At 31.1% G+C, this 27,371-nt stretch overlaps 1 protein-coding gene and 1 non-coding gene across 2 annotated transcripts in view; one reads left to right on the top strand and one right to left on the bottom strand.

The window, feature by feature from the left end:
* The window catches only part of LOC135128455 (uncharacterized), a 45,459-nt gene that overhangs the window by 1,017 nt on the left and 17,071 nt on the right, over positions 1–27,371 (bottom strand). Inside the window, exon 3 of the mRNA XM_064055365.1 lies at positions 10,009–10,122. Coding sequence (XP_063911435.1) covers positions 10,009–10,122 — 114 coding nt within the window. The remainder of the gene's footprint in view (positions 1–10,008; positions 10,123–27,371) is intronic.
* Positions 3,772–3,844, top strand: Trnaa-ggc (transfer RNA alanine (anticodon GGC)). The gene has a single exon. It is a non-coding gene; the product is annotated as a tRNA-Ala (tRNA).

The raw sequence follows: 27,371 nt of genomic DNA, 5'->3' as shown, positions 1-27,371 counted from the left end.
GAGCAAAACACACAACAATATTTTTAATAATAAACGACTCGATAGAGTTCGTCGCGACAAGAAGCAGAGCAATTGAGGCCGAGATTCTGCATGGAATTAAATTGAATATGCGAGTACATGTTTTTGTTGAAGCTACTAACAACTAGTTTATTCGTAGTAGTTCTTAAGATCTGAAAGCAAGATTACTAAATATTTTACTTTATAAGTTTGAGAATTAATATTAAAGATATTAAAGCGATAACACACAAAATGGTCAAATTTTCTCGTATTGTATTTTAGACTGCGCACGTTGCGCTTGCGCAAATGAGACACATCAATTTCACATATAACACCATTTATGTCTAATAAAACTACTCCCCTGTCATTGGCCAAATTAATAAGACACTGAACTGTTAAATTAAACAATTGATTTAGAGTTGTGTTAAAAATTAATATCTAATTAAAGAATAAAATTTATAATTATTCAGTGAATTTTAAACTTCTGCAATTTGCATAGCAAATTATTCGGAACATACAAAAAAGCACATACTTTTGGTCACAAAAAAACGTCACGGTCTAAATCCTTTGAACAGGGATATTTCCACGACTTTACATGTTTGCCCAACTGAACCCAGAGAATAATACTCGTAGTTATAAAGTCAGTATAAGTTTACGTTATGTCATAATTCGATAGCCACCAGATTTGACATTTTCGTACAACCAAAACGAGCACATCCCCTTCAGAGGAAATGCAAAATGAATTGTGTGTAAATGTTTAGTTTTCTTTTACCATCTTCATATATTTCATTTTTATTAGTGTAGTCGCGTTTTTCGCATGTTGTCCATTCAGGTGATAAAATATCTGCAAAATATTATTTATTCTCAAGGAATTATTCCGATATATTAACATTCAACTAAGCCTAATTCTACAGGCGAAGTAAAGTGGAGTTAACTGATGTATATACATAATGGGTTACACTCAAGGATCCATACTAAGAGTTAGAAACCCCAATGAACTCACCAACAACAAAGAATAATACAACTCGAGTGAATTGCTAATAAGTTGTTCGAAACGCACGCAAGCCGTAGCAGTCGGTATACTAAACAGAAACGATTATATCTGGTGATCGATAAAATTTGGCGTCGATGGTGGTCTTTGAATGATTCAGCACTTCGCATGTTGGCAATTATTGCTGTCAATCAAATGTCATTACTATTGCACTGTTGCAGTTTGATTCTTTTTTTTTTGTTTTCGTTATCAAATTGTAGTTTCTGTTAAAGTTATCACTTTCTCTTACTTTCTTTGATTTATCTTTAAGTTCGAAAAAGTTTACTTAGGTGAAGGGTATTTTTGCTAGTATTGGATTTTACTGTATTAAATAGTACCGAAAAAAAAGGGTATAATTATTTTTCTTTGAAAAACAGATACCTTCCAAAATGTATACAAACATTGAGAGCACATTTACAAATTTAATTACCTACTACAGCTATATGGTAAATCGTATGTATAAACTTATCAATACACCTAAGTTTTAATATAATGTTTTAATGATTAAATTTAATATGTTAGAAATGATAAATACTGAAAGTAACAGCCTACATTTGTTTTCACGCATCATTTTACTTCCCAAGTGTAAGCTAAAGATTATCTACTTCTATGTTTTCTCGAGGTTTCATCACCCCTAGAATACTAAAAAACAGGTCTCCCGTTTCCGTCTGTCTGTCTGTCCAGATTTTTATTAGACTTATAATTTTCAAAATTCCATACCGATTGTTGTCAAATTTTACATGCATGTTAGGAATATCGTATAAATGATAAAACGCTAACCAAAATTTGGATAATCATCTCCAGCAACAATTTGATGACGTCATTTCCAATAGTTATCTTATTTAAATTTTATATAACAAGATACTCCTGCATTTGTTGTTTATGAATCCGTGTTGAATTTTCACCCTAGACGTCTAGATTTTTGAACAAAAATTCAAAATTGTGTAACGACATTTTACAATTTAACTTTGAAGCTGCAAAACCTATAGCTCTGAATTGTTGCAAACATTTTATGGCTATCATAAGCATGGTAAATTGTTAGTCAAAATTTCTCCGTTTACTTCCTCCAAAAAACTGATGATTGATCATCTCAAAATTTTTCCGAAAAATCCTATCAAAATATTATGACTTTATACTTCTGGTTTATTAATGCACTCATAGTTTTCAGAATTACTCAAAAAAAATTAATGAATGAGGCCTTTTATTTTATTGATTACAAATTAATATTCGTGTAATATCAAAAAGGAGTATTTGTAGTGGAAAAACTCACTTGAAACATACATGTAGCACGCTTTTCTATATTAATTACTTGTACATATCTTTATTTTAACTTATAGAGGTTCCCATAAAAAAATAAAATTCGCAAAAACAATTTTTTTATTTTTTTCAAAAAGCGATATGTTTTATTGTACATTACGGGCAAAGCAAATTTTGTCGAAATAACCTTCGGGCAATTTTTTTTAACGCAACATCCTATATATTCTTATTTTTACATATTCTGATTGGCCTTGTTGTAAGCTTTATAAACGTTGTTACTTTTGAAAAGCCGATGAGACGTTGCCACGTTATTCCAATATTTTAAAATATTTTTGCCAATGCAAAAAATCACAGGGTGATTTTACTCTCTTCGTTATAATTAGAGTCCGGAATTCATGAGATTTGCATATAGATGACTACAACTAAATGCTTTCGGATCTAGATGAATTAGGTAAATATTGGAATTGATTGACGCATATTAAATTTTTCATATTTTGCATATATCAAGATTTTTCACATATTTTTATATCTTTTGGATATTTTCACATATTTTGACAATTTTTAGATTTTCAGAACAGAACGGGAACTTTTTAATGCAAGTGTCGACGTTTTTAACTTCTAAAGGTCGAAATCTACAAGACAATGTCTTTGGTTAAATTTCGAAAATTGTCAAAAACAATCGAAAATTTCAAAATGGGATGTATTAAAAAATTGAATTTTTGAAAAAGTTGCTTAAAAAACTCAAAAAATTCTGAGATAAACATTTTTACATGCCAATTGGAAAAATGTAGAGTGTTTATGATACTGGAACGAGATTTTAGAAATATCCGGTGTGAAATTTCATTTTTTTAATAATCCTAAAAGTTGCCACATTTCAATTGGTGATTCTGAAAAATGCTGGAAGTTACATTTGCCAATTAGCAGGTACTAGCCCCGCCCATCCACCCTCTCTTTTTTTCGATGGGTATGCAATTTGCTAAAATCGATCTTATTTTAGCAGGTACTAACCCCGCCCACCCACCTTCTATTTTATTAGAGGGATCACATTTGCCCAAAGCAGTCTTATCTTATCAGTTACTAGCCTCGCCGACCGGCGCTGTTCTCATTCTAACGATTTTATTTATGTTGAATATAATATAATTCCAAACAAGCATTAAAAAGGTAAAGGAAAAAATAGGACAACTTATAAATAAAAAGTTTAAGGAAGTACTTCAAAAGAATCAAGGTTACATTTTGTTATCAAAGGTAGCTAAAATACATAATGGAGATTCTAATAATAAGGTTAACATAGAACCACATTTAATTAGCGCTTTTAAGTATGCACCCATTACATCACTGGATGTAAAGAGGAGTTTTTCTACCTATAAACAATTTTTTTCTGATAGGCGACGTAATTTTTTAATTGAAAACATTGAAAAACATATAGTTGTAAGTTATAACATTAATGCTGTGGCGACACAATAATAAGTAAACGAAGAAAGATAAGCGGCCTCGTGGTCTAGTGGTCAGGATACCTGCCCGGCAAGCGGGAGGCGTGGGGTTCGATTCCCACCGAGGCAAAGCAACATTTTTCTTCGGTTACCTACAATGCAGACATTTAAGTGTTTCTTGATGTATCATTGTACTCGTTTTTTTTTACAAATATTTGTTATTTAGTTGTGTTTTTTTGTAAAATAAAGTTATTAAAAATTGGCACAATATTGTTTTAAATTAAAAGTATTAGACTTATGGTTAAATTACCAATTTATTGTATGCTCAATAAAAAAGAGTATAACATGTGTACATTTTTTACAAAAATTTTGCATATTTTCGTAAAATTAAAACATATTTTCTTATTTTTTCTACATGTATATGCACATATTTTGGCCAAATTTCGTGCATAAAATTCCGGACTCTGGTTATAATATTTTATGGAGAGGTAAAGAGAATTAGGCGCTTAGTGTCAATTAAATTAAATTTTATTACACAATGTTATAAAAATAAAAAGGACAGTTGAACAAATCCAGCTCCGAAAAATTTTAAAATTGAACTTTGAGAATTTTATATTTTATAATAAACCTCTCTGAATCAAAATTAATATATGTTTGTTAAAGTACCTAATAAGTTTTTCCATATAAAAGTTTTTTTAATGATGTTACCAGTATTTTAGCAAGGACACATATCAATTTGAATATAGTGTAGTGTAATACTATTAATAACAGTACTACATACTAAGCTAAACTAAAATAAACTAAAATATTTGGCCTCATTCATTAATTCTTTTGGGTCAGCTTGTATAAGCAATTCTAAAAAATATGAATGCAGTGATAGACCACAAGTACAGACTCTTAATAGTGTGCATATTTTAGATTTATTCGGTGAAAATTTTAAGATGACGTCATCAACTTTTTTGAGAGGGGATAAACAAACTAAAAATGTTCGCAAGATTTCATAGCATTTTTTCCGTAAACGCATAAAACATTTGTAAGATTTCAAAGCATTCTGTTTTGCAATTTCAAAGTTAAATTGTAAAATGTCGTTAGAGAGTTTTAATTTTTTCCCAAAATCTGGATGCCTAGGGTAAAAAAATTCAACATGAATTTAAAAACTACAAGTGGAGGAGTATGTTATTTTAGAATAATATTGACTACCGTGCCAATTGGAAATGATGTCATATAATTGTTGGTGGGGATGATCTCACCAATTTTGGTCAGAGGTTTTCCATCTACGCCATATTCTTAATGTATATACAAAATTTTAAACAATTGATCCGCTAGTTTAATAAATAATAATTAATTAAACCAAGTACAATTCTTTTTAAAGTCGCTCACTAAAAATGTTGATCTGCTTAAAAATAACGTTTTTAAAATTGTAATAAAGAACAACTTTGTTCTGTGTACGTCGATTAATATTTCCACAAAAAAATTCCCTGATAAGAAGTGCATTGAAAGTTTTTTGTTACTTTGGATTACGCAAAGAAGTTAATGGGTTCTAGCGCCGTACATTTTAACACTAATGTGTGAGTGTTCGTTCGGTCCTCAAACTGGCTAATTTAAATGTTTTGTTTTTATTAAAAATAATTTATTATTGTGTTAAAGTAAAATGTGAGTGTTGTGTGTTGTATCTACAATAGGACTCTCCCAGAATCGGCGCGGCAGGAAAAGAAAACGGGATTTAAAGGGTAAATAATGCTATTAGCTTTTATTTATGGGTTTATCATTTGTTAGTTGGTTAATTAGATAATAATTTATGGTATTCACTTTCTTAATTGAAATGGATATAAACATAATAATGTAAAGCTATATTTAGTAATATTGTGTACGCTTCTATAAAGGGATTTAAAAGATTTGTACATAGGTCAAACCTATCCCGTCAGATCTTAGTTTCATAAAATTACAATTTTCATTGCAATTATTTGAAATACAGAACATAATTCTTATTAATCCTGACTATTCAAGAATTAAATGCAGTGGAAATTTATTAGTACCGCATTATAGGGCGCCGCTCAAGCAACAAAAACAAGAGCGTTTAAAAAATACATGGACTTTTTCCATGTTTTTATGTGTCACTGTAATTATTCATTGCAAGTATTATTCTCTTTGTAAAAATGTGAAAATTTGCGAATATTTGTGAACACTTTACTATTGGAATGGCAAACACAGTTAAAATGAGTTCGATGTGCAAATGCTAGAAATTATTCAACAAATAATAATGTTTGGTAGGCAAAATGAATATCAGTGTATGTTTGAGTTTAGCCAAATACTAGATTTTTCTTCAAAATGAGTTTGTAAATCGAGTACATGTTTTCAGTTTCTTCAGAATGAGAGAGAGCAAATTTTTTCTGTTATTTCAAAAACGACCGTAAATTACACAAAGCAAAGTGACGTAATGATAGCGTTACATTTTATATTTTAAAAGTGATCTGTTGTAGTTAACAAAAATTACTAAATAAATTTTTATTGATGAACATACTTTAACATGCCTGAGGAATCGTTTACGCTTTAGAGGCGAGGGAAGTGCGACAGAATAACTTTGTGTCTGTACCCTAAATTTTTTTTTTTGCAAATTCTGCAAGTTTAGTGAAGCATTTTTCATATTTTATTTGTTTTTAACTAATTTAGTAATATTTGTCGGCATCTTTCTTATAAGTCAATATTCGTAATTTTTTGTTGCAGTGGGTTCCTATGTGAAGAAGCTGGGGACTCGCTAAACTGTAGCAGAAGAAGAAGCCACAAAGGTCAGAATTTTGTATAAATTTTATGGGGTGTCAGTAATTAAACAAAATTTATCTTGTATTTTTTTCTAGTTTGCGTAATTCTGACGATTTTTGAATTAAATTTTCTTTCTCGTCTGTAGGCTTTTTAAATACTGAACTTCTGTTTTGGTTTAATAATAGTGATGGTAATTGATAATTATTTATTTTAGGAGTTATCCCGTCTCTCATCCTGGCTATATAGCCCAGCTACTTTAGTCCTTGTATTTTAACGACAGTCGTTAATTTAGGTTGTCCATGTACTTCCATAATTTCATTATTTGTTCGTCGCTGCCAGTTTCCTCCATCGTTTATGCCATCATATAGTCTTCTAAGAATTTTTCGCTAGTGTGTAGAATACTGGAAAATAGTACCCTTAGTGTATATATGGCTTTCTTTAAGGATTTTTTCTAATATCAAATTAAAAAATATTGTAGACATGCTCTACATGCTTTGCTATAATACCGTTTTCCTCCTGCGCCTTATTGTTTTTTTATAATGCTTACAATTTCTTCTTTAGTTGGTATTTCATCCTCTTTTTGTTGTTCGTCTGTGTTTAAAATGCCTAACTCATTGTTCTAGTTTGTCATCTATTCCTCCCACTAGCTGCCCCATCTCATCTCTAACTATAGATTGTATTGGGCTCTTTCTTTTCTTGCCACCTGCTAAAAGTTCCTAATCTAATTATTTACAATTTTTTTGCAGGATTAATTTTCGTTCTACGAACAATGTTTTGTTTTCCCTGCATATCATCTCTGTTTCTTTCCTTTTTCGGGCATACAATTGTCCTGCTCTGTATCACTTTTATTTAATTCGATCTGTCTTCAATGTCTGTTTTCTTTCTCCCGTAATTCAATCATTTCTCCTCTCTTTGTCGTAGTTTATCATTGTACCTTCTGATTGGATTATTTTTCGGTTTATTGGCATTATCTGTTCCATTTTAACTCTAATTAGGAAATGGTATGAATTTCTATTACTCGTAGCTCCCCTACAGCTCTAACTGTCCTTCCACTCGTATATGACCTATCTTGTTTACTGTTCTTCCATTCGGAGATAACCAAAAATCTTTGGGAGTCGCTTGTACTGAAGATGTTTTGAAAAAAAAAATATTATACAAAAACAAGGAATACGAACGTTACCAATATTCAATTTAGGCAGACGTGTAAAGGTAGATAAATTTAGAAAAAAATAATTTGTCTAGGTATGTTATTTTATTATATCATTGATGAGGTTAAATATAAAATTTTTAGATTTACGCATAGCCAAATTACCAGGAGACAAAATAATAAATAAATAAATAGATTGATTGTATTGTATCTGAGATTTTCAAATTCACATATAGGTATGTGATTGATTTAAATAAAGTTACTTTACACTGCACCACATTACACAAAAAATAATTAAACACAAGAAATTTATATTTCTTTAAAATGAAGCACCGTGTGTTTTTCAGAATTAAAAATTACCTAAATGACGTCAGCAATAATTTTATAAAAAAAAGTGCATTTTTCCAACTTCAAATTTGTCCGTATGTGACAGAGCTTCTCTAATCCATTAAGACTAAATAATAATAATTAATGTGGCAGTCAAACGGCAGCAGCTTTGCCTTTGTCTAAATAGATGGCGTGTTTGCAATAAAGAGAAAAACTCGTAAACAGTATATTACGGAAATTTTAGTGTTTTGATACAGACGATTCAGGATCTCATCCACACACACATCACCGTCAATTTTCTAGCTACGCCGTACGCAGCGACCTTAATCATGATATGCCGACGCCGCCACCGATTCATATATTTCTTACTTACTCTTGCTGCCTTTTATTCGTATTTAATTTAAAGTTAATTTCTATTTCAATTTAAATCCAAGTGTGAAGTCGGTTGGTTTTAATTTAAATAGAGAGGGCGATTTTTCTATGAAACACGCTCCATTTATATTGAATTTAGTTTTTATAGATTTGTATGTTTTGTAGTAATCAGAACTTTGCTTAATAGATGCAATGACCCAAAACTGAAAGAGTGTGCTATTTGCTTTTGATTACGTGATTTTTTTAACTTTGGCTAAACAAATGTCAAAATGATCAGTATGTTTACTTTAAATCTGTACACTTGTATGACGTTTGGAAAAAAAAAGATTTTATGATTATTATGATTAAATTTAACTGATAAATCAATTATTGTTCAAAAATAGGTCAATTTGTTTGGAGTGCAAAATTTTGTTTTTGCTCTGTTGAACAAATATAAATACTATATTATTTTGCCTTAATATTCAGGGTACATAATTTTGTAGATATTGTTCTACCGATACAATTGAAATTTTAGTGAATTAACAACTCCCTGCAACTATACACTCGTTGGTTTTTGTTAATTTAAAATAAACGCAAATAAACGTATCCATATTCAGAAAACTAGTATAAATACTTCAGCGCATTAAATTTGCTACAATTATTTACTAAAAAGCATTGGCATGTACAACATATTTTACTATAATGTAACTACTCGAATATTATTTAATGGAAAATATATGTCTACTTCAGAAAAAAATCGTTTTACAAGAAATAAAATATTATGATTTCATTTTCTGTAAAAATATGCTTTCAGCAAATTAAAAATTGGGTAACTTTTTTCGTTGACTAACACTGCGTGTTATAATAACAAAACATCGAAAGAGCCTGAAATTTTTAATCTACACCATTCAGTAAATCCCGGTGATAACTAAGTAGTATTAAATCTCATATGTATGTTGTTAACGGCGTGTTACATAACTTTTTCTCTTTCATTAAAATGATTGCATTCAGAGTAAAAAGAACATGGTTAACTAAAAATCTAAAAAAAAAAATTGTTTAAGTTTTAAGGTTTGAGACACACAGATAAGTATTACATCTATAAACTAGTTTTTTGTGAAAATGAACCATCAATATTATTAACTGGCCGTTTCATGATTCATAAATAAACGACATTTTAATACCGGATTCGTTTACCGTCGAAAGTCTGCATTTTATTTTCATTAAAATTTAAGTACACAGTTTTGCCTCGTCTTTTTCTATTTCTGCTGTAAAATGAGTAGTTAATTTATACAGTGAATAAAGGCCTTCCAAAAAAATATCTCAAGTGCTGCCATAATTATAAGTGAATTTATATACAACCACTCTGTTATTCAATTCAGTTGACACTGAGTCAATTCTACGTGGTGTTCTAGATTACTGTCGATACAACAATATTTCCATTGTTGCAAATTACGCCAGATGTAAAACTAGCTTTAACGTTCAATGAAATTCAGAAAATCAAATTTCCAACGAGGTTTATTGTTAGCCATACTTATTAAGCGCACTAAGTATTTCGCTAGTCTGCACCCTCTCGTTCATATATGCATTTTGCCTGCAATGAATTTTACTCACCTCGGTTAGCTCTACTCGGAAATATTAACATCTTTACGAGGGTTCAGTTAGGGAGCGGACCAAATAAATTAATTGCCAACAACGTGGTCTATACTTACGTTGGATAATGAGGAGAGAGTGTAATCCTTCCTTAACTGAGAGGCTGGCTCAGAAAGCACTTTCGCTGCGTGGTTGGATAAAGCTTCATACACCTTCGGATTTATGTCGTTATTCTGCGAACATCATCAATATCATAAATAACAACTTGTGCATTGTGTCAAAAACAAAGCAAAAATTTTTACTTTTCGATCGTAAATGCGAACATTGTGTTATGATGATTTATTGCTAAAAGCCAACAATACGTTTCGAGTGATGGATAAATTATAACAATGTGAAATTCAGCATAAACCATACTGGTATTACAAATTGAATTTACAGATTTTTTTTATTTGCTAAAGGCAATAATGCTCTTGTATAATTACTACTGAAATTCCATTCATGTTAAATGAATTGACCCAATTAATATTAAATTAATATTCCACTGAAACGTGTCGACTGAAATGATGAAGGTAACCTTTGAAAGCGAATTACACATTCATTGTTAGTTTTTAACAGTCGAGTTTGAAAAACTTCGGACGGAACAAAAGGTTACAGCTACGCTGGAAATAATGAGTCTTTTAAAACACAAACACTGCCACACAAACAAACTTGTAATCCTTAATTACATTAACTATGGTGCTAGCATTCACAGAGAGAATTATTAATATTAAAGTTAGCGCAAAATACACTAGTTATTATACGAGTAAATCCATGACAACTAAAATGATGTTCAGACAATCTAAACTTGCTTTTTAACATTTTGTTTTATAGGATATTGTCGAAAATACATGTTGACTGCTATTTAGAACGTAGAAAAAACAATAATCGAAAATAAGTGTTAAAAATATTTTATTAGGTGACGACTGTTGTAGTCTCACTGTTGAACCAATTGGGAATTATGAAGGTAAGGAATTGTTGAGACTATAAATTTAAAACCGGTGTACAATTTTTTTCTCTATTGTAATTCAGCACCGTAAATACGAGGTTTATACAATAAAAACCGAGACTGTCGTAATTATACCTTTTCACACTAATAAGTTACAGAAGTGTCACAACCAACATAATTTAGTTCTGGACGTAGAAATTTAGTGTGCCTAAAATTAACTCTTGGCTCTGGTAGTAAGCCAAAATGGTTTCTTTTTGGCCCTTATCTTAAATTGATATTATCACGATAAAAGGATGTATTAATCAGTTTTAAATTCGTTTAAAAAAACCGGAGTCAAAAATTGTTATAATGTACTAGATAAGTATATATCACTTGCAGTTAAATTGTTTGAAAACCTCAACAATTCTTAATACTAAGACTAGCACTACATGATTGTTACAATTTACCCAGTAACTAATAGAAAAAATGTGTATGATACAGTTTGAATAAAATTTGATTATTTTTACAGGATTAACGTACACAGATTTAACAAAATAATAAAGGATGTGAATTCAGATGCTAAATCCATTATCACGCACGCTTCAAAATGGAAAAGTTTCAAAATAATAAAAGCTTTCCTAAATATTTAATTTCCTACACACGGAAATTGTTTTTCCATCGCATTGGATCAGTTTGCATACTGATCCAAGAAAGAAGTTTATAAATTGTTTAGAACTCATGATGTTTCCGATTAATTTATAAATCCAGTTTAATATTTTATTACAGTTGTACAAACGTCCACAATGCGAATGTATAGAATCCAAATTGATAAAATGTTATTAAGACAGAAGAACTTCCCTCATCTTTGAAGCACATTCCTCATGGATGTTATTACTTTTTCGTAAAGAAATATATAATATTTCAATTAAAATCGTTTCTGAGAAATCAAAATTTTCGCTACTTTGGCATGGCACCACTTTTTGAAGTCGTCGAACTCTATTTCATAAATTTTTCTGTTGTCTACAAATCAACTTGATAGAAACCATGTTTTGTTACTCTTAGAAACAAGATTTTAAGTTACTTTATAACAACTGAATTGTTCATTTTTGTCATTTGGAATTGCTCCTTTTGTAAATAAATTATTGGAAAGTGCCAACCAACGCATACAGAGTGAGCCACTAAGCGCGTACTCCTCGATATTCCATCGAACAAGTAAGATTTAAATTGTACAACTTTTTGAGGAGCATATATACTAAAATTATTTTCAGCTGTACATAAGTATATTCTGTTTTTAAGACATAACACACAACTTAGTTTTTCTAATGGAATAGCCTATATACATACAATTTTATATATTCTAATTGACCTCTTCTTAAGTTTCATAACCATAGTTTATTTTCAAAATTTCAATGAGACGTTGCCAATTTATTCCAACTTTTTTGAAATCTTAACTATGGAAGGGTTCAGAAAAAATCCAATATAGTTATTTTTAAAATCTGGGTTAGAGATAAATAAAAAAGCTTTCAATATATTAAAAATAATTATATTAAATTATAATTTTCAGATATCGATATTTTAGTTTTTTCAAATAAAAAATCAATCCTTTATTGTTATTTATTTATAGATCAAAATTTGTGGTTTATCAGTGTATACATATCATTAGAATTGCTTGCAAAAAATAACCCAAAAAATTACTGAATGAGACAATTTATATTACGAATGAAATAAAACACTGCACACTGCTGATTACACTGTTATTAATACCATATAATCGAAGAAAAACTCCTCTAATAGGTCTTGCAACTTATTTTTAAAATAATGATGTTGGCATTGCAGCTTCGACCCTTTATTTGACAGTTGTCTGACTGGAACTGTCAAACTGAACAAGGAATGCGTTGGGGTTGCTAACATCATTATTTTAAAAATAAATTGCACGGCTTACTAGACGAGTTTCTTTTACCACATGGTGTATGTGTCGTTGCTAAAAAATTGCTGACGTCATCATATTTTTTTATATACAGGGTGTTATTGAAAGGTACGTACAACAAAATTGACAGTTCTTCGCGAAGTCTAAGAAGTCTGAAAAACTTATTTTGTGTTATCAAAATTGTAAGGGGAAAATTAACCCTTATCCAACCTTTTTAGACGCTACTGAGAGATAAATTAGGTAAAATTAATTTATTTTAGTAAATCCTAGCAAGTGTAACAATAAAACTTTTGTCAAGACTAAATGTTGCTATAGAAACGAGAGATGATCTTTTTATCAGAGGCGTACAACGAATTTGGACAGAAATTTTAATAATTTTTATCTCTAAAAGGAGAACACTTTTACCTGAACTTTTTTTAACTTTTAGCACCCATACTTCGAGACCAATTGCCGATTTTATTTTGTACGTACCTTTCAATAACACGTTGTGGAAATATACGCATAACATGCTCATTAACGTTTAATTTAACAACAGACACTTATTTTTAAATTAACTTACAGGAATTATCATAAAAAATAAAATTGTCAAAATATTTTTTTTTAATTTGAACCAAGAAAGTCTCTAAAATATTGAAATTGTCCTTCAAAAATATTATGAGGGTGACAGAACTGATAACTCGAAGGGCTGACTAATAAAGTTGTTTTTGCCTTCAGCTCGAAATCTTGTTAAATGACCTTTCTAAAAAATTTTAACATTCAGCAAATTTAATAATATTGTGAAATAATATGTGTGTATAGAACATTGTACCTATATTAAATATTATAATTTCATTAATTACGAAATCCTACTATTCTACCTGTTTAAAAGCCAAATGTCTCTCGATAAACTTTTTAATTTAATTATGTCGAGTTCATTATTGTCCTATTATTTATATTATTATCTCATTAAAGCTTGCTGCTTTAATTCAAGTTATTTAATTTATGAGAATAACAGTAGAAATTCTAGAAACGAAATTTTAACAATAAAACTCGCAACCAAAAATTTCAAGCTAAAATGCATGTTTATTACATAACCATAATGGAAATTTTAACAATTATTACGAGTAAATCCATTTTAACAATTAATTATTATAAACATTTCAAAAGCTTTTATTTCATAAGAAATGAACTATGCAACTACTTTTTGAATAATGTGTTTGGAGTACAAATCTTAAGTCTACATTACTCGATAGGGAATGATTTTAAAATTACATAGCGATATACTAGATAATCGTGAAAATATTCAATTACTTAATTTAATGCAGGAAAATTCACAATATTTACAACTTTCATAATATTATATACATAGAAACAACAGTAAAATATATTATAATCTGTATTTATTCTTCTAACTGAAAGTAGCCAGTTTTAAGTTATATTAATTATTAATATTAAAATTATACGTCATTTTTCATGTTTGAATCCAACAGGAAATACAAGAGCATCTACACAGAAAAACAACTAACCTGAAGTCGTAACATATATTGCAATATTTCACAAGGTAATGACATATTCATTCTTATGATTCTAATAAAACGTTAATAGCCCAGAAAGCACATAACGGAGTCTGGCTATAACAAATAAAATATATATCCAGGCTGTAGTATAAGCATTTGACGACAGTAGTAAATTACATCTTACGTATAATAATTCTTAAAGGCAGCTTAAAGTCAACAAGAACTATTAAAACTCAGACATGCATAATTTGAAACTGGTGAGTTTAATTTGTGATTATGGGTTTTTTGTTATGACGAATTCAAGTAAATTTCGATTTATGTGTACGTTTAAAATTAATGATTTTTTGTATATATTAAGCTATCAACTTCGTTTGTTATTTATCGGGAATTAGTGATAAATAATAATTATTAAGTGATTATTAAACAATATCCACCGATTAACACCGTGACAATAATGGTGGATGCGCCGGGCTTAATAAAATTAATATAAATTAGTAATTTTCCATTAATTAGTACTAAACACATTAAATGTACTGGCAACAACATTAGTATAAATACTTTTAAAGAGCACGTCCTTGTTATGAAACTATTCTAGTTAAACAAGATATCACTAGATAGAACGCGCAGATGATGTAATTGTATTTTGATATGTTTAATGTAATCTGATCCATAATATAACTGTATGCCCTGAATTCCAAAGCAGTTAAATGAACTAAACAATGCAATGTTAATTACAAATTTATTTGTGTTCTTGTTTCTGGGATGAAAAGAAACTAGTTCTTGTGATAATTTTGAGCAAATAATTGACAAAAATTAAAACATACTAGTGAAGTACAAATAATATTTAATTACCACATTTCGATACGTATTTTCTGATAAAGATTTATTTACTAAATTTTCGAAATGACATCACTTTGCTCCTGGGGAGAAAAATAACTTATGTCGAAGTTTTATCAGCAAAACTTCCACACCGCATATTATGCACCTTTTATTATAAAGTTTAGTGGCCTAAACTTCACTTTTTGAACAATTCAAATTGACAATAATAACTTAAATTTAATACAATTTTTATAGATATGATTGAGCCTATCTAATGTTTTACTTATATACATATATATATATTTATTTTTTTGGTTTTTCTTCTCTGCCACTTAACATTAGTTCTTGCACTTCTTCGTTTGTCAGTTTTTTTATTTTGTTCCCTTATTTGTTCAAGTTTTCGAAACACTACCGTTTTTCTTGTTGTCTTTATATAATATTTGGGCAATTTTTTTATAGCAGTTAAGCCCATCGGGTGACTTGCCAGTGTCATGGTTTCTCGACGTTTCATAACCCCAAAAGTACGAAAAAAGTAATCTCCCTTTTCCGTCTGTCTGTCTGTCTGGCGGCTGTGACAATTTTTGTAATCTCCGGAACCGATTGCTGTGAAAATTAATGTATATTTGGAATATCATGTAGATGGTTAAACACTAACCAAAATTTGATTAATTATTAACCATCTCCACTGTCATCTCAAAGAATTGAATCTTAAAATGATTTAAATATTATTCAACAACATACTCCTATACTTTTGGTGTATGAATCCGCTTTGAGTTTTTCCCAAAACATCCAAATTTTCGCTAAAACATTCGTAAAGTATAATAACATTTTACTGCTAACTCGGGACATAAGGCTTGGCCGTTTCTATCCTGATTCTTTAGTGCTATGACTCGTATTATCTATGTTGATGACATCATCACAATTTTTTTTTTATCAAATTAGAAACGAGTCATCCTATTTTCTCGAACGTCATAATGATAAAATAAGAATTATCATATTCAGAACATTTTGTTCCATTGTGGCTTACTCCTCTGTGTTAAGACAAACTCATTCAAATCAAGCCAATTTCTACGTGACATTCTTTCGATGTATAAACATAATCACTTAAACTTACGCTTGTTATTAATGCTGAGAGAACTTTTTTCAGTTGCTTTTCTGCATGACGTAGTATTACTTTTTTTATAAATGAACATTACGCAATATTAAGTTTTGTAAATAGGCATGACGAAATATTATTTTTTGTAAACGGACATTACGCATTATTAATTTTTTGTAAATGAATATGAAGTAATATTAATTTTTAAATGGACATTACGTTATATAATTTTTATAAATGGACATTACGCGATATTATTTTATTTTGTAAATAGATATCACCCCTTTTTTGTAAATCAACATTACGCAACAAGTCCATCGAACGACTTGCGACTTTCATGTTTTCTCGACGTTTTATGACCCCTAGAGTACGAAAAATGTTGTCTTCCGTCTCTATGCCTGTCTGCCTATCTCTCTATGCCTGTATGTTTGTTTGTCTATCTGTCTGTGTAAATTTTTATTAGATACACAATCTCCGAAACTCCGAGACCGATTGTTGTTAAATTTTGTTTGTATGTTAGATGTAGATGGTAAAATGCCAGCCAAAATTTGGCTAATGATCCCCACCACCAATGCGATGACGTCATCTCCAAAATTTACAATATTATTTTTTTTTTATAAACGAAGATACTCCTGTACTTGTGATGTTCTGAAATCTTGCAAACATTTTAAAGTTATCGTAGTCATGGTAAATCGTTAATCAAAATTTATTCGTTTATCAAGAAAGCCTCACTCATTTTTTATGAAAATTTAGAAATATAGTAGGGACTCAATCTGGATTTATTGTACTTCAGGGGCGAGGTAAGCTCTTTCGAAATAAAACAATTTTTTTTTCGTCAAAATATTTTTCATCGCAGTAACGTACTTAAAAATCATGCACTTTTGTTATTTACAAAAAACTGTAATGAAGATATTCGCGAAACGAATTTTTTTAATTAAGTACTTTATTTTTTAATTTATTTACAAAAAAGACGTTCATTAACAATCTTTATGTTTAAAATTGTTAACTTCGAGAAATAATGTTATCTTTTTTCACTCAAAAGCTGTAGCTAAAGATAAAATAGTCTTAAATTAGATTCACGTTAATTGCCAGAAAAACATAACATACTTCAGAGCGTATTTTTAATACAGGTAAAGTTACTGTCTTCTCCTGCGATAGATAAAATTTTATTTAGTACTGCTTGTAAAATGATGTCATAAACTTTCTGGGGGGACCGAATATTTTATGTTCTGTAATCGCTGAATGTACTTCGTCCGTGATTTTATAAATTTCATTTTTTAGAACGATACGCATACATAACGTTAAAAATAAAGTCGGCTATTAAACCAGAATTAACTCATATTGCAAGCGCAATCTACTTAACTTTTTGGAATGACAGTTCAATAAGAAAAGGCCTTAATTTTTCCATGTCATGTTTCTATTTTTGTAATTAAGCTCTTCCTGTTTGCGTATTTCGCAACTATTACCACCAACAATGATCAACTGGAAATAGAGTCATATATTTTGCACATACCAAATTTGGTTGAAGCTGGATAAAGCGCTTTCGAACCATCGCTGGAAAAATATAATAAATACATCCGGAAATAACGACAAACAAATCGCTAAAGACCGCATAAACGTACACAAGGGACCTCTCAAAGCGAACATTTGTCGAAATGCCTATTTCTAAAATTTTAGATCGTTCATTACGCAAGCTGACAAAAACTTCAATACTTGTGCTACATTATTGCTGTTAAAAATGAAAAACTAAAATAACTTACATGATTTAAAAAAAAAAGAATAATTTTCTCGTTGACATTGTTTTGAAATCTACAAATCCCGGAGAGATTTAAGCTGCCATAAACACAACTAAAAGGGTCAAAATCAGTAATACCCACGATGACACTTCAACACCCCACAATTTCTGCTTTAGCACGCACAATTCATTTCTTGGTGTATAATGTTTAAGCAGAAACCGAGACGTGTCCAGCTCCAGTCAAGCCTCCGGCTTCAAGTTGGCATATATCCGGGGTGGCAACCACGTGTTTAGGCTATTATTCTTGTTGTTCTGGCAGTGTGACGTGACTGTAATGCACTTTCCGGTACTGGAGTCCGACCACGGGGAATTAAAAACCAACAGCCATATATTTAAACGTCTAACTTATGAATATTTCACCGGTCTCTATGAAATTTCGGTTTTCACTGACCAAACTAAAAGTTAATGTATTGTTTCGTAAGTTGCGACAGACACGTTAGCCACCCTTCTACCACATTTCAGAGAAATTTCAACCACGTTCTGCTTAAATTACGGAAATTGTAAACGAAACTCAAAGCCAGAAATGGCAGCAGACATACGATACTTTATTCCAAAGTTGCATGCATGCCAACTTTCAACGTGCAGTCACGGAAAACAATGTCAGGTGGGTACTCAATGAAAGACTATTTTGACCATATTCGTCTACTTTAAATTTAAATTTAGCAAACTTGTTCGTGTTGCGTAGTTAAAAATATTGTCTCAAGAACCAAGTTTCATAAAAGTATCCTGAAATGAATTATTTCGTAGATTTCGAGGAGTTTAGTACATATTTTTTATAATACACTCAATAAAAAATCGTATAATAAAGAACACAAACTCCTGCTGAAACATTTACATAACATAAATAAAATGAAATGAAATATCAGCTAAATACGTTTCGTTCATTTTAAAATTTAGAATGTAGAAGTTACTAAAACTTTTCCATGTTCGTTAAAACAAAACGACCAAAAAGCAATATACCTACTCTTTTGATAAATCCTGATTGATAAATCCTAAGAGTTGTTCTTGTTAAAAAAAAAACTCATTACCCTCTGTTTTATATTTCAAAATGTTTTAGTTGCCTCCCTAAGGGCTGCATTGCACCACATATAAAATTATTCGAGCACCAATTTAAACTTTTCCGACTCAAAAGAAAAAAAGACTGTGCTCATGTAATTGGAAGCTAAACTTTAATTCTGAATGTGAAATAAATTACAACACTTGGAGAAATATAAAAAAAATTGAACAGGATATTATTTCGCGAAGCTTGTTCCTTGCTACATGGCAAGCCATTATTAAAATAATTTAAATAACTGTTACTTCTTCTTTAATTCACACAAAAGAAAACTTAGGAATCTGTTATTAAGTGTCAAAGTAAAAATAATGGTGATGATTTTTTCAGTTTTCCAGGACATGCTGGAAAAATTAGTTTCCTTTACGTGCAATTACATGTAATTAGAAGACCTTCAGCTGTCGGCATCTTTCTCAAAATTATCTTAACAATGGTCAGAAGAAAAGTTAATATTGCGTGATTCCTTTTCATTTTAATCATTACACATACGAACTCCTAATTATATTTTTTCATATGCAAATCCACGTGACCTAGTTACACAGAAATTTATCCACTCAGGAAGGGAAGGAGTAAATAACAATTGTGTGAAACGTGAATACAACTGTATAAGCATGTGATAATCAGCGTTTCGGTGTAACTGATCCGCTATTAATGGCAACATGGAAAGCAATCAAATTAGAGCTCAAAATTAACATCTTTTCTCGCTGTACTGTGCATTCGTGAATTATTACGACAGTTGTAGAAAATTTAGTACGTAATGTAGACAACACATTAGGGAGCATCATGCTACATTATAAGAATTATGCAAATTTACAAAACTTCGTTTCATGAAATACTTCCTTCTTTCGTTTGCGTTTGTCAACAGAGCTGTCACGAGGGCAAATAGCTTAAATTTCACTCATTTTCAACTTTGAAATATTTGTTAGCACCACTACAAATGCGTAATGGCCATTACCAAAATATCTTTTCGATGAATATTTCGAAAGGGTTTAAGGAAAAAGGTTTTTGAAGTTAGTCAAAGACAGAGAGAGAAAGCAACTTTTACTACATTGCTACCGTATTCTGTTTTAGCTTATCCAGGCTAAATGTAAGAGAAGATATAAAATTTAACATGTAAATAAACTTAACAGCAATCCATTTTGGTGTTAAAACTAGTTGAGACTCAACAAATAATTTTCTGCCTAAATAACTAACAGTTAATGTTTTCCATTTTTGTTAAAGATTTATGTATAACGCTACAATTGAAATAAATAACAATTCAAAACAATGGTAAACCTAACTCATTATAATATGTGAATATTGTAAATTTAAGTCATTCTCGGCGACAAGTCTGGAAACGTCTTAAACTTAAATCAATGAACGATTTTCAAACAACGCTACACAAATTGAAGAAAACCATCAATTAAACATGAAATTGTAAGTTCACAGACTGTTTTTATAACAATTTCGGAGGCTTCCACGGTCGGAGTCAATATGATCGTTTTCCGGGTTCGGACCGAGTCAATCGAATTTTTGGGCTCAACGTTTCGTATTCTTTCGTAAGTGGCATCACTCACTTCTCTTAAAACTAACTGCTCACTGACAAAGGCAATGCCACAGTCATTCTGGACAAAACACAATACGTCAACAAAATACACTCCTTGTTAGAAGACGGTTCCTATTCTATTCTTCCTCGCGACCCAACTTCCCGCATTGAACGTGAGATCACAACTCTTTTGAGATCGGTTGATTTCCCAACCGAGGTTCTCAAACGTCTAATACCCCGAAACTGCAACCACCACATATATACAGTCTGCCCAAAATTCACAAAAACAATGGCCATCGTCAGCATTTTAGAGTCCCCTACTTACAATACAAGAATATACCGGGAAAACCTCCTCACATATTCTTAACTCCTCACATTTTATCCAACCTCCAGTTCTTGGCGATCTCGCGGGAAAATGTCTAAACTCCAAATATTTTGCCTTCCAAGGCCAATTCTACAAACATTTCTGGCACTCTCATGGGATCCCCTCTCTCACCAGTCGTCGTCAATGTTTTCATGGAAGCTTTTGAAGACACAGCCATTGAATCCGCCCAACGCAAACCTGAAGTCTGGTTCCGCTACATAGACGACACATTTGTCATATGGACCCATGGTCAAAACGCCCTTTCAGTCTTTCACGACCATCTCAACAGTCAACACCCCGACATTCAGTTTACCATAGAAGTGGAAACCAACAATTGTCTTCCTTTTCTTGATGTTATGGTAACCAGGTTATCCGAATATCAACTTGGTCATTCAGTCTATCGAAAACCTACCCATACCGATCGATATCTTCACGCTACGTCTCATCACCACTCCGCCCAAAAACGGTGTGTCATTGACTCCCTAATTCATCGAGCCACTACCATTTGTCAACCGGACAAACTCCAAAAAGAATTAGAACATCTCGAAACATCTCTTCAACAAAATGGATACAACCACCACACTATCAAGTCTGCCATTCAACGTCGGCTTAATCCCAACTCTAACAAAACTTCAGATCGCCCAACTGATTTCGTATCCACTGCATATCTCCCATTCATTCCTCAGGTCATTGACCGTTTGTCCAAAATACTCCAAAGGGAAAAAGTTAAAACAATCTTTAAACCTGCAACTAAAGTTGCACAAATTCTTCCTTCCGCCAAAGAATCTCGCCAAGCTCTAGACTGTAGAGGAATCTACAGCATTCCTTGCTCCTGTGGCGCTAAATACATAGGAGAAACTGGTCGCTTCATAAAAATTCTAATTCAAGAGCACAAACGTTGTCTCAAAACAGGTCTTCTGTCCCACTCTGTCTAGATGAACACCAACATGAAACCGGTCACACCATTCTGTTTGAAAATTCCTAAGTTCTGTACAAAGCACCACATTTCTATAACCGGAAAATCCGTGAACCTATTGAAATCCATAAATGTCCTCATAATTTCAACCGAGACAATGGTTATTATCTGTCAAACATTTGGAAGCCCACACTGGATGCAATTGCTCGTTTATCTCCCCCCACTTCACCCTGAGCCGTCCAATCAGCTTCAGCCACGACGGTTTCCCCCACCACGTCTCTATAAAAAAGTCGCAAGTGTGGGATACGTTGAGGCCAAAATCTCAATTGGCACGGTCCCAACCCGGAAAACGATCATACATGTTTACCTGTATTTATACATATTTACTTCTTTACTAAAACATTTAAATCGTTTTATGTAAAACCCATCTACATTTCCTTCATCTTAACCGAAGGTACATTTAAAATCAAAGACCACAGCTCAACAAATCCAGCAAAGTGTTGTCAAATCACATGTTTACCAAATATATCAATAATAACTTGATTTCAGGCACAAACAAAAAAAATATTTCAACACTGCACTAACTTAGACACTGTTAATTAAAAACAAAGATTCAGCTGGTTTTTAATTATCGATTCAACTATTACATATCTACAGTCTACAGGGAACAAAATTAAAATATAAGGTTGTAAAGTTTTGACCGAAACGAGACCTAAAAGACTCGAATGAAAACTAATACTAATTGTTAGTACTCAGTTTTTCCTACAGTTAAGCTGAGGGAACAGAAAGAAATTCAAAATTGATACGTTTTTAAGCTTAGCATACCAAAATCTAATCGGACTTTAGAAAACAATATCTAGAAAGAGTAAAATAGTAAAAAGTCGCCTATGGTTGCAGATTTTCATCAAGGGAAAGATAGGAGTTGAAGCAATTTCAAAGCTAACTAGATGAAAATCATTTTGAAACACCCTTTATTTATTCAAATTAATTACGTATAATGCATTAACGGCCTTTTTGGACCATAGCTAAGCATGAAAATCTAGTAACTTGGTTGGTAATCAACCTTAGTAAATAATTGAGGAAAACCTATTTAAAATGTGAATGATAAGGCAAGTGCTAAACCTGATAAGATTCCAGTAATTTTTTTGAAGGTGTGTATAGAATCATGAATTGTTTGTAGCTATAATCTATGACAAATTGCAAAAAATCACAACAAACTTTATAACAGAGGAACAACATAGTTTCTGCAGGGATAAATTGGCTAGTTCCAATTTATGTAAAGAATTTTTGTAACAAATGGTTTAGAAAATTATTATGAAGTAGATACCAGATACACAGAAGTAGATTCCAGATACATAGAAGTAGATACCAAATACCAGACCGTACAGCCTTTGACAGAGTTCGTATCAATGTATGTACTAATATATACACTCCGTACAGCAGGAATCAGACATACGAAAATATTCCTTGGTTAACGTCATACTTGTCAGAACGTCGAAGTAAATTGATTTTTCTCACAAATTTAAAAGTAATTCAACTGTACCAGTACCACAATGTTCCATCCATTGAGGTACTTTATTTTGACCGATTTCAAAATTTTGAAATCGCATTTCATTTTGTAAATATAGTACAACCTCTATAATCCGAATTCACGATTATCCGAACATCCACTAATCCGAATAGAATTTTTGAAGTCGATGCTTCTTTAATTCGAACAAAAACTCTGCAATCCGAACTGAACTTGGAAACACGCACCTACTGGCAAAAATGACGCAAGATCTTTCTGCATATGTTGTATGGAATATTTTGAAATTTTTTAAAATTGCGATATTTCAGTGCACTGAATTAATTAACTAATTGTGGAAAAAAACTTGAAGTTATCGAAGAAATGTGGCCCGAAATCTACAAAAGAAAAGTATTTAGTTAAATTTCGAAAATCGTCGAAAATGGGTCGAAATTTGCATCAGGAAAATTTCATTTTTGAAAAAGTTTCCTAAAAATTCTGAAAAAATTCAGGGATATATGTATATCCCGGCATGCTGATTGCAAAAATAAAGCATGTTAATGGTAACCGAGCAATATTTTCGGAAAATTCGGTGTGAAATTCGAATTTTTCGAAATCTTTAAAAACTGCGATATTTCAACTCGACGAATTTGGAAAAATGGTTTCAGTTATCGAAGAAATGAAGCCAGAAGTGACTTCTGAGGCCCAAAATCTACAAGAAAATGTATTTAGTTAAATTTCGAAAATCGTCTAGAATGGGTCGAAATTTGCATAATAGAGGGTAATAAATACATAATGGAAAATTTCATTTTTGATAAATTCATCTAAAAATTCTGAAAAAATTCAGGGTATAGATCCCGGCGTGTTGATTCTAAAAAAATAACGTGCTTATGGTCACGGAGTAATATTTTTTTAGAATGTATCATTGTTGCTTAAGAATTCTTTAATTTTGTGTAATAAAATTAAGGTTTATTTCTTGAAGTTTGTTTTCGACTGTGTATGAAGTTGTTATTCAATTCCCTTTCAGATTTTTGGGAAAATCGCTGATCCGAACAAATCGTTAATCCGAACACACCTTTGTCCCAATTAATTCGGATTATCAAGGTTCTACTGTACACTATACGTGTAATGAAAACAACCAAATGTCACCCATGTTATGTGAAAAAGAGGATACTAGCTAAAATTTTATAAGTTTTTTTGTTTAGAACGAATTTCTGGAAGATTAATTATAGGATAAATATTTCCGAATGTATTAAAACTTGGCAAGTCATATCAATGAGTTTTTTTGTTTGAAATCGCAAATACGGGTAGAAAATAGCATTTCATTTCGAATCTTGTTGTTGTATAGTGCAGATGTAGAATATTATCAAAATGTTTAGCTCAAGCATTGCTCAAGTAACACGTCGGACGAAGAAATAAATTACAGCGAGAAGAAAGAAATTTTGTGAAAAGCAATGAAGTCATTTTGAGTAAGTCAAATCCCATCAACAAAGGCAAAAAAAGACTTAGCGCCTGAAAAACTAAAGGATGAACTTAGGGACAACTTGGGTAAAAATAGCGAAATAATAACTACTCTGAAACAAATTAATAACTTAAAGGCGTCTATAAAGAAGAAAACCGATAAACATAGAACTGAAATCCTGGAAGTTAATCTACTAAAACTTTTCACTATAAAACACTACTTAAATAATAATTATACACCTGGGTCTGAAACGTATCGCAGAAAACTTTTCATTTTTGTTGTATTATCAATTGCTCCTCCACCTGTTTCTGGGAGAAAATGCTCAGAAAGCCGTTGTACACTTTCAAACCAGAGGCGAAACAATTTTACAAAATCTTCCTCCTGAGGGTCAGCGCCATATCAGCGCGTCTTTCTTTCAGAAATTTTTGTTTTCATACTGCTTTTATTAAACATTTTAATTTCTAGACTTGTCATAAACAACTGAAGAACCAAACATTTGTTTTTTTAAGGATATGTTTAATTTGGGAGGAAAAGCTTACACTTATTACCTTAGATTAAGCTTTTTCTTATAAGCCTGTGTCTCTCAAAGTAGCGTTAACAACATATCACTCTGTTGACCACAGTATCCATCTTTTAAAAAGATTATCCGAGAAATTCTTCTTAAAAATGCATTCTACACTATTGACGAATTCAGACTAAAAATACAAAATGAAACTTTTAGTTAATATGAATATTATATTTATTATTTTATAATGTTATTTTTGTTTATTGTATACAATGTTATTGTATACAATGTTATTCTGGACGTTTATAAACTTTATCTATCTAAAATTTAAAACTTTTTTGTACTATTAACAAAAATACTGACTGTTTCTTAATACAAAAGTCCTAGATGCGTTTGTTGCTTAGTGCAAAACGGGTTTGAAATAAACGAAAACATGAAAAAAGCGCTTATACTCGTACTATTTGATTACTTCATCAACGATAAGAAATTACAGCATTTAGAGGTTTCCAATGATTTGGATATTTATCTCGATTCTCCACAGGTCTTTCAGTTAGTCGTATCATATGAATGAAGTCATATCTCAATATAACAAGCAGTTAACGAAATTTTTGCGCTTTTTGCGGCCTCGCTAACGCTCGACCTGACAAACTCTCTCGTATCCGCAACAGCAGTTTCTGGCACATTATGTTTGGGCCGTGGAATGATTACCTAAAAAAGAATTTGATACCCAACTTATTTGTTAGTTTTATTAGGTCCGTATTCGACTACGGGTCGGTTATTTGGACATCAAAATAGCATAAAATCCGCCTAGAACGGTTATAAAAAAAAACCTTTACCGTATAAGTTAACACAGACTACAGAAAAAGTGATTATGTTAAACTTTTAGAATTTTTTGGTTCACTTGCCATAGAAACAAGACATAAATATCTTAATATTTGCTTTGTCCTCAAATCGTTCAATAATTTTATTGATTGTTCTAGTATATTGGAACAATTTCATCTTCATGTGCCAATCCACTCGGTGAGACGTAACGACTAGCCGTCACGCTTATACTAGTGTGAACTAATAAATGAGTATCATCATCTAGACTTATTCAATGTACCTCTTAAAGCACTTTAAAGCAACAGTGAATTGAACCCTAATAAATAATTTTTTGTTGTATTTGTATTTTATTGCACTTTATTCTTGAGGAGTTATTGTACACTATTATCTTATTTTCTGTACAAGGATCATTTTCCGTAAATATGTGTATTGTCATTATTATTATCAAGTTTTATTTCCAGTGGAATTACTTTTGGCATTTTAAACATAATTGTTTGACTTTATTGCCTTTATAACTTTACTTGGTTAAAAACAGAAGTACACGAGTTTTCTGCTACTACATACCTGAAAAATGGCAAACTATCATGCAAACATTTTCAGAACTAAAAATTATGTACAAATTTTCTACTGCAAAAATTATTGCTTTAAAACACTATAAGCATAACTTTTTCTGGATCCTAATACTGCGGTTTAAATGACATGCCACTAAATTTGTTAACTCCTCCAAAAAATGCACACTTCATCCACACTATAACCTATAATTAATTGAGCAGGTACCACGGTTAAAAGCAACCGGATATGAAATCTTAGGAACATATTAAGTTTACCTTTGTCTGACTCAAATGAAAATATAATGGTAAATAGAATAGTTAGAGATATTTTTTTATTCAAAATAATCAATAGTTATAAAAATGCAACAAGTAAGTAATTCCGCTAGGAACGTGTCTCACTGTTCCTAAGTTTCTTGGACAATCAAATTATACTGGTTAGAATATTTTAGTTCCTAGCAGGTTAAATCAGAGTAATTGGTAAAATTTCATTCTATAGTAGCATACACATATTTTTCAAGTTGATTAACAATGAATGTGGATATAATTTTAACCACAACTTTCTCGTAATACAAACATTCAAATGTCATGACGTTTTCTGTCCCGAAGACGATTTTTTTTCACTAACTTTATACAATATATATTTTATTCTACAAGTTTTATCAGATTTTTTAAAAATAACTAAAAC

The sequence above is a fragment of the Zophobas morio genome, unplaced genomic scaffold (assembly GCF_036711695.1).
Source record: "Zophobas morio isolate AGI-343-1 ecotype UQ-CSIRO unplaced genomic scaffold, CSIRO_AGI_Zmor_V1 ptg000012l, whole genome shotgun sequence".
Classification (NCBI taxonomy): Eukaryota; Metazoa; Arthropoda; class Insecta; order Coleoptera; family Tenebrionidae; genus Zophobas; species Zophobas morio.
Note: the sequence above shows the minus strand (reverse complement) of the source record. Positions and strands in the feature narration are given on the sequence as shown.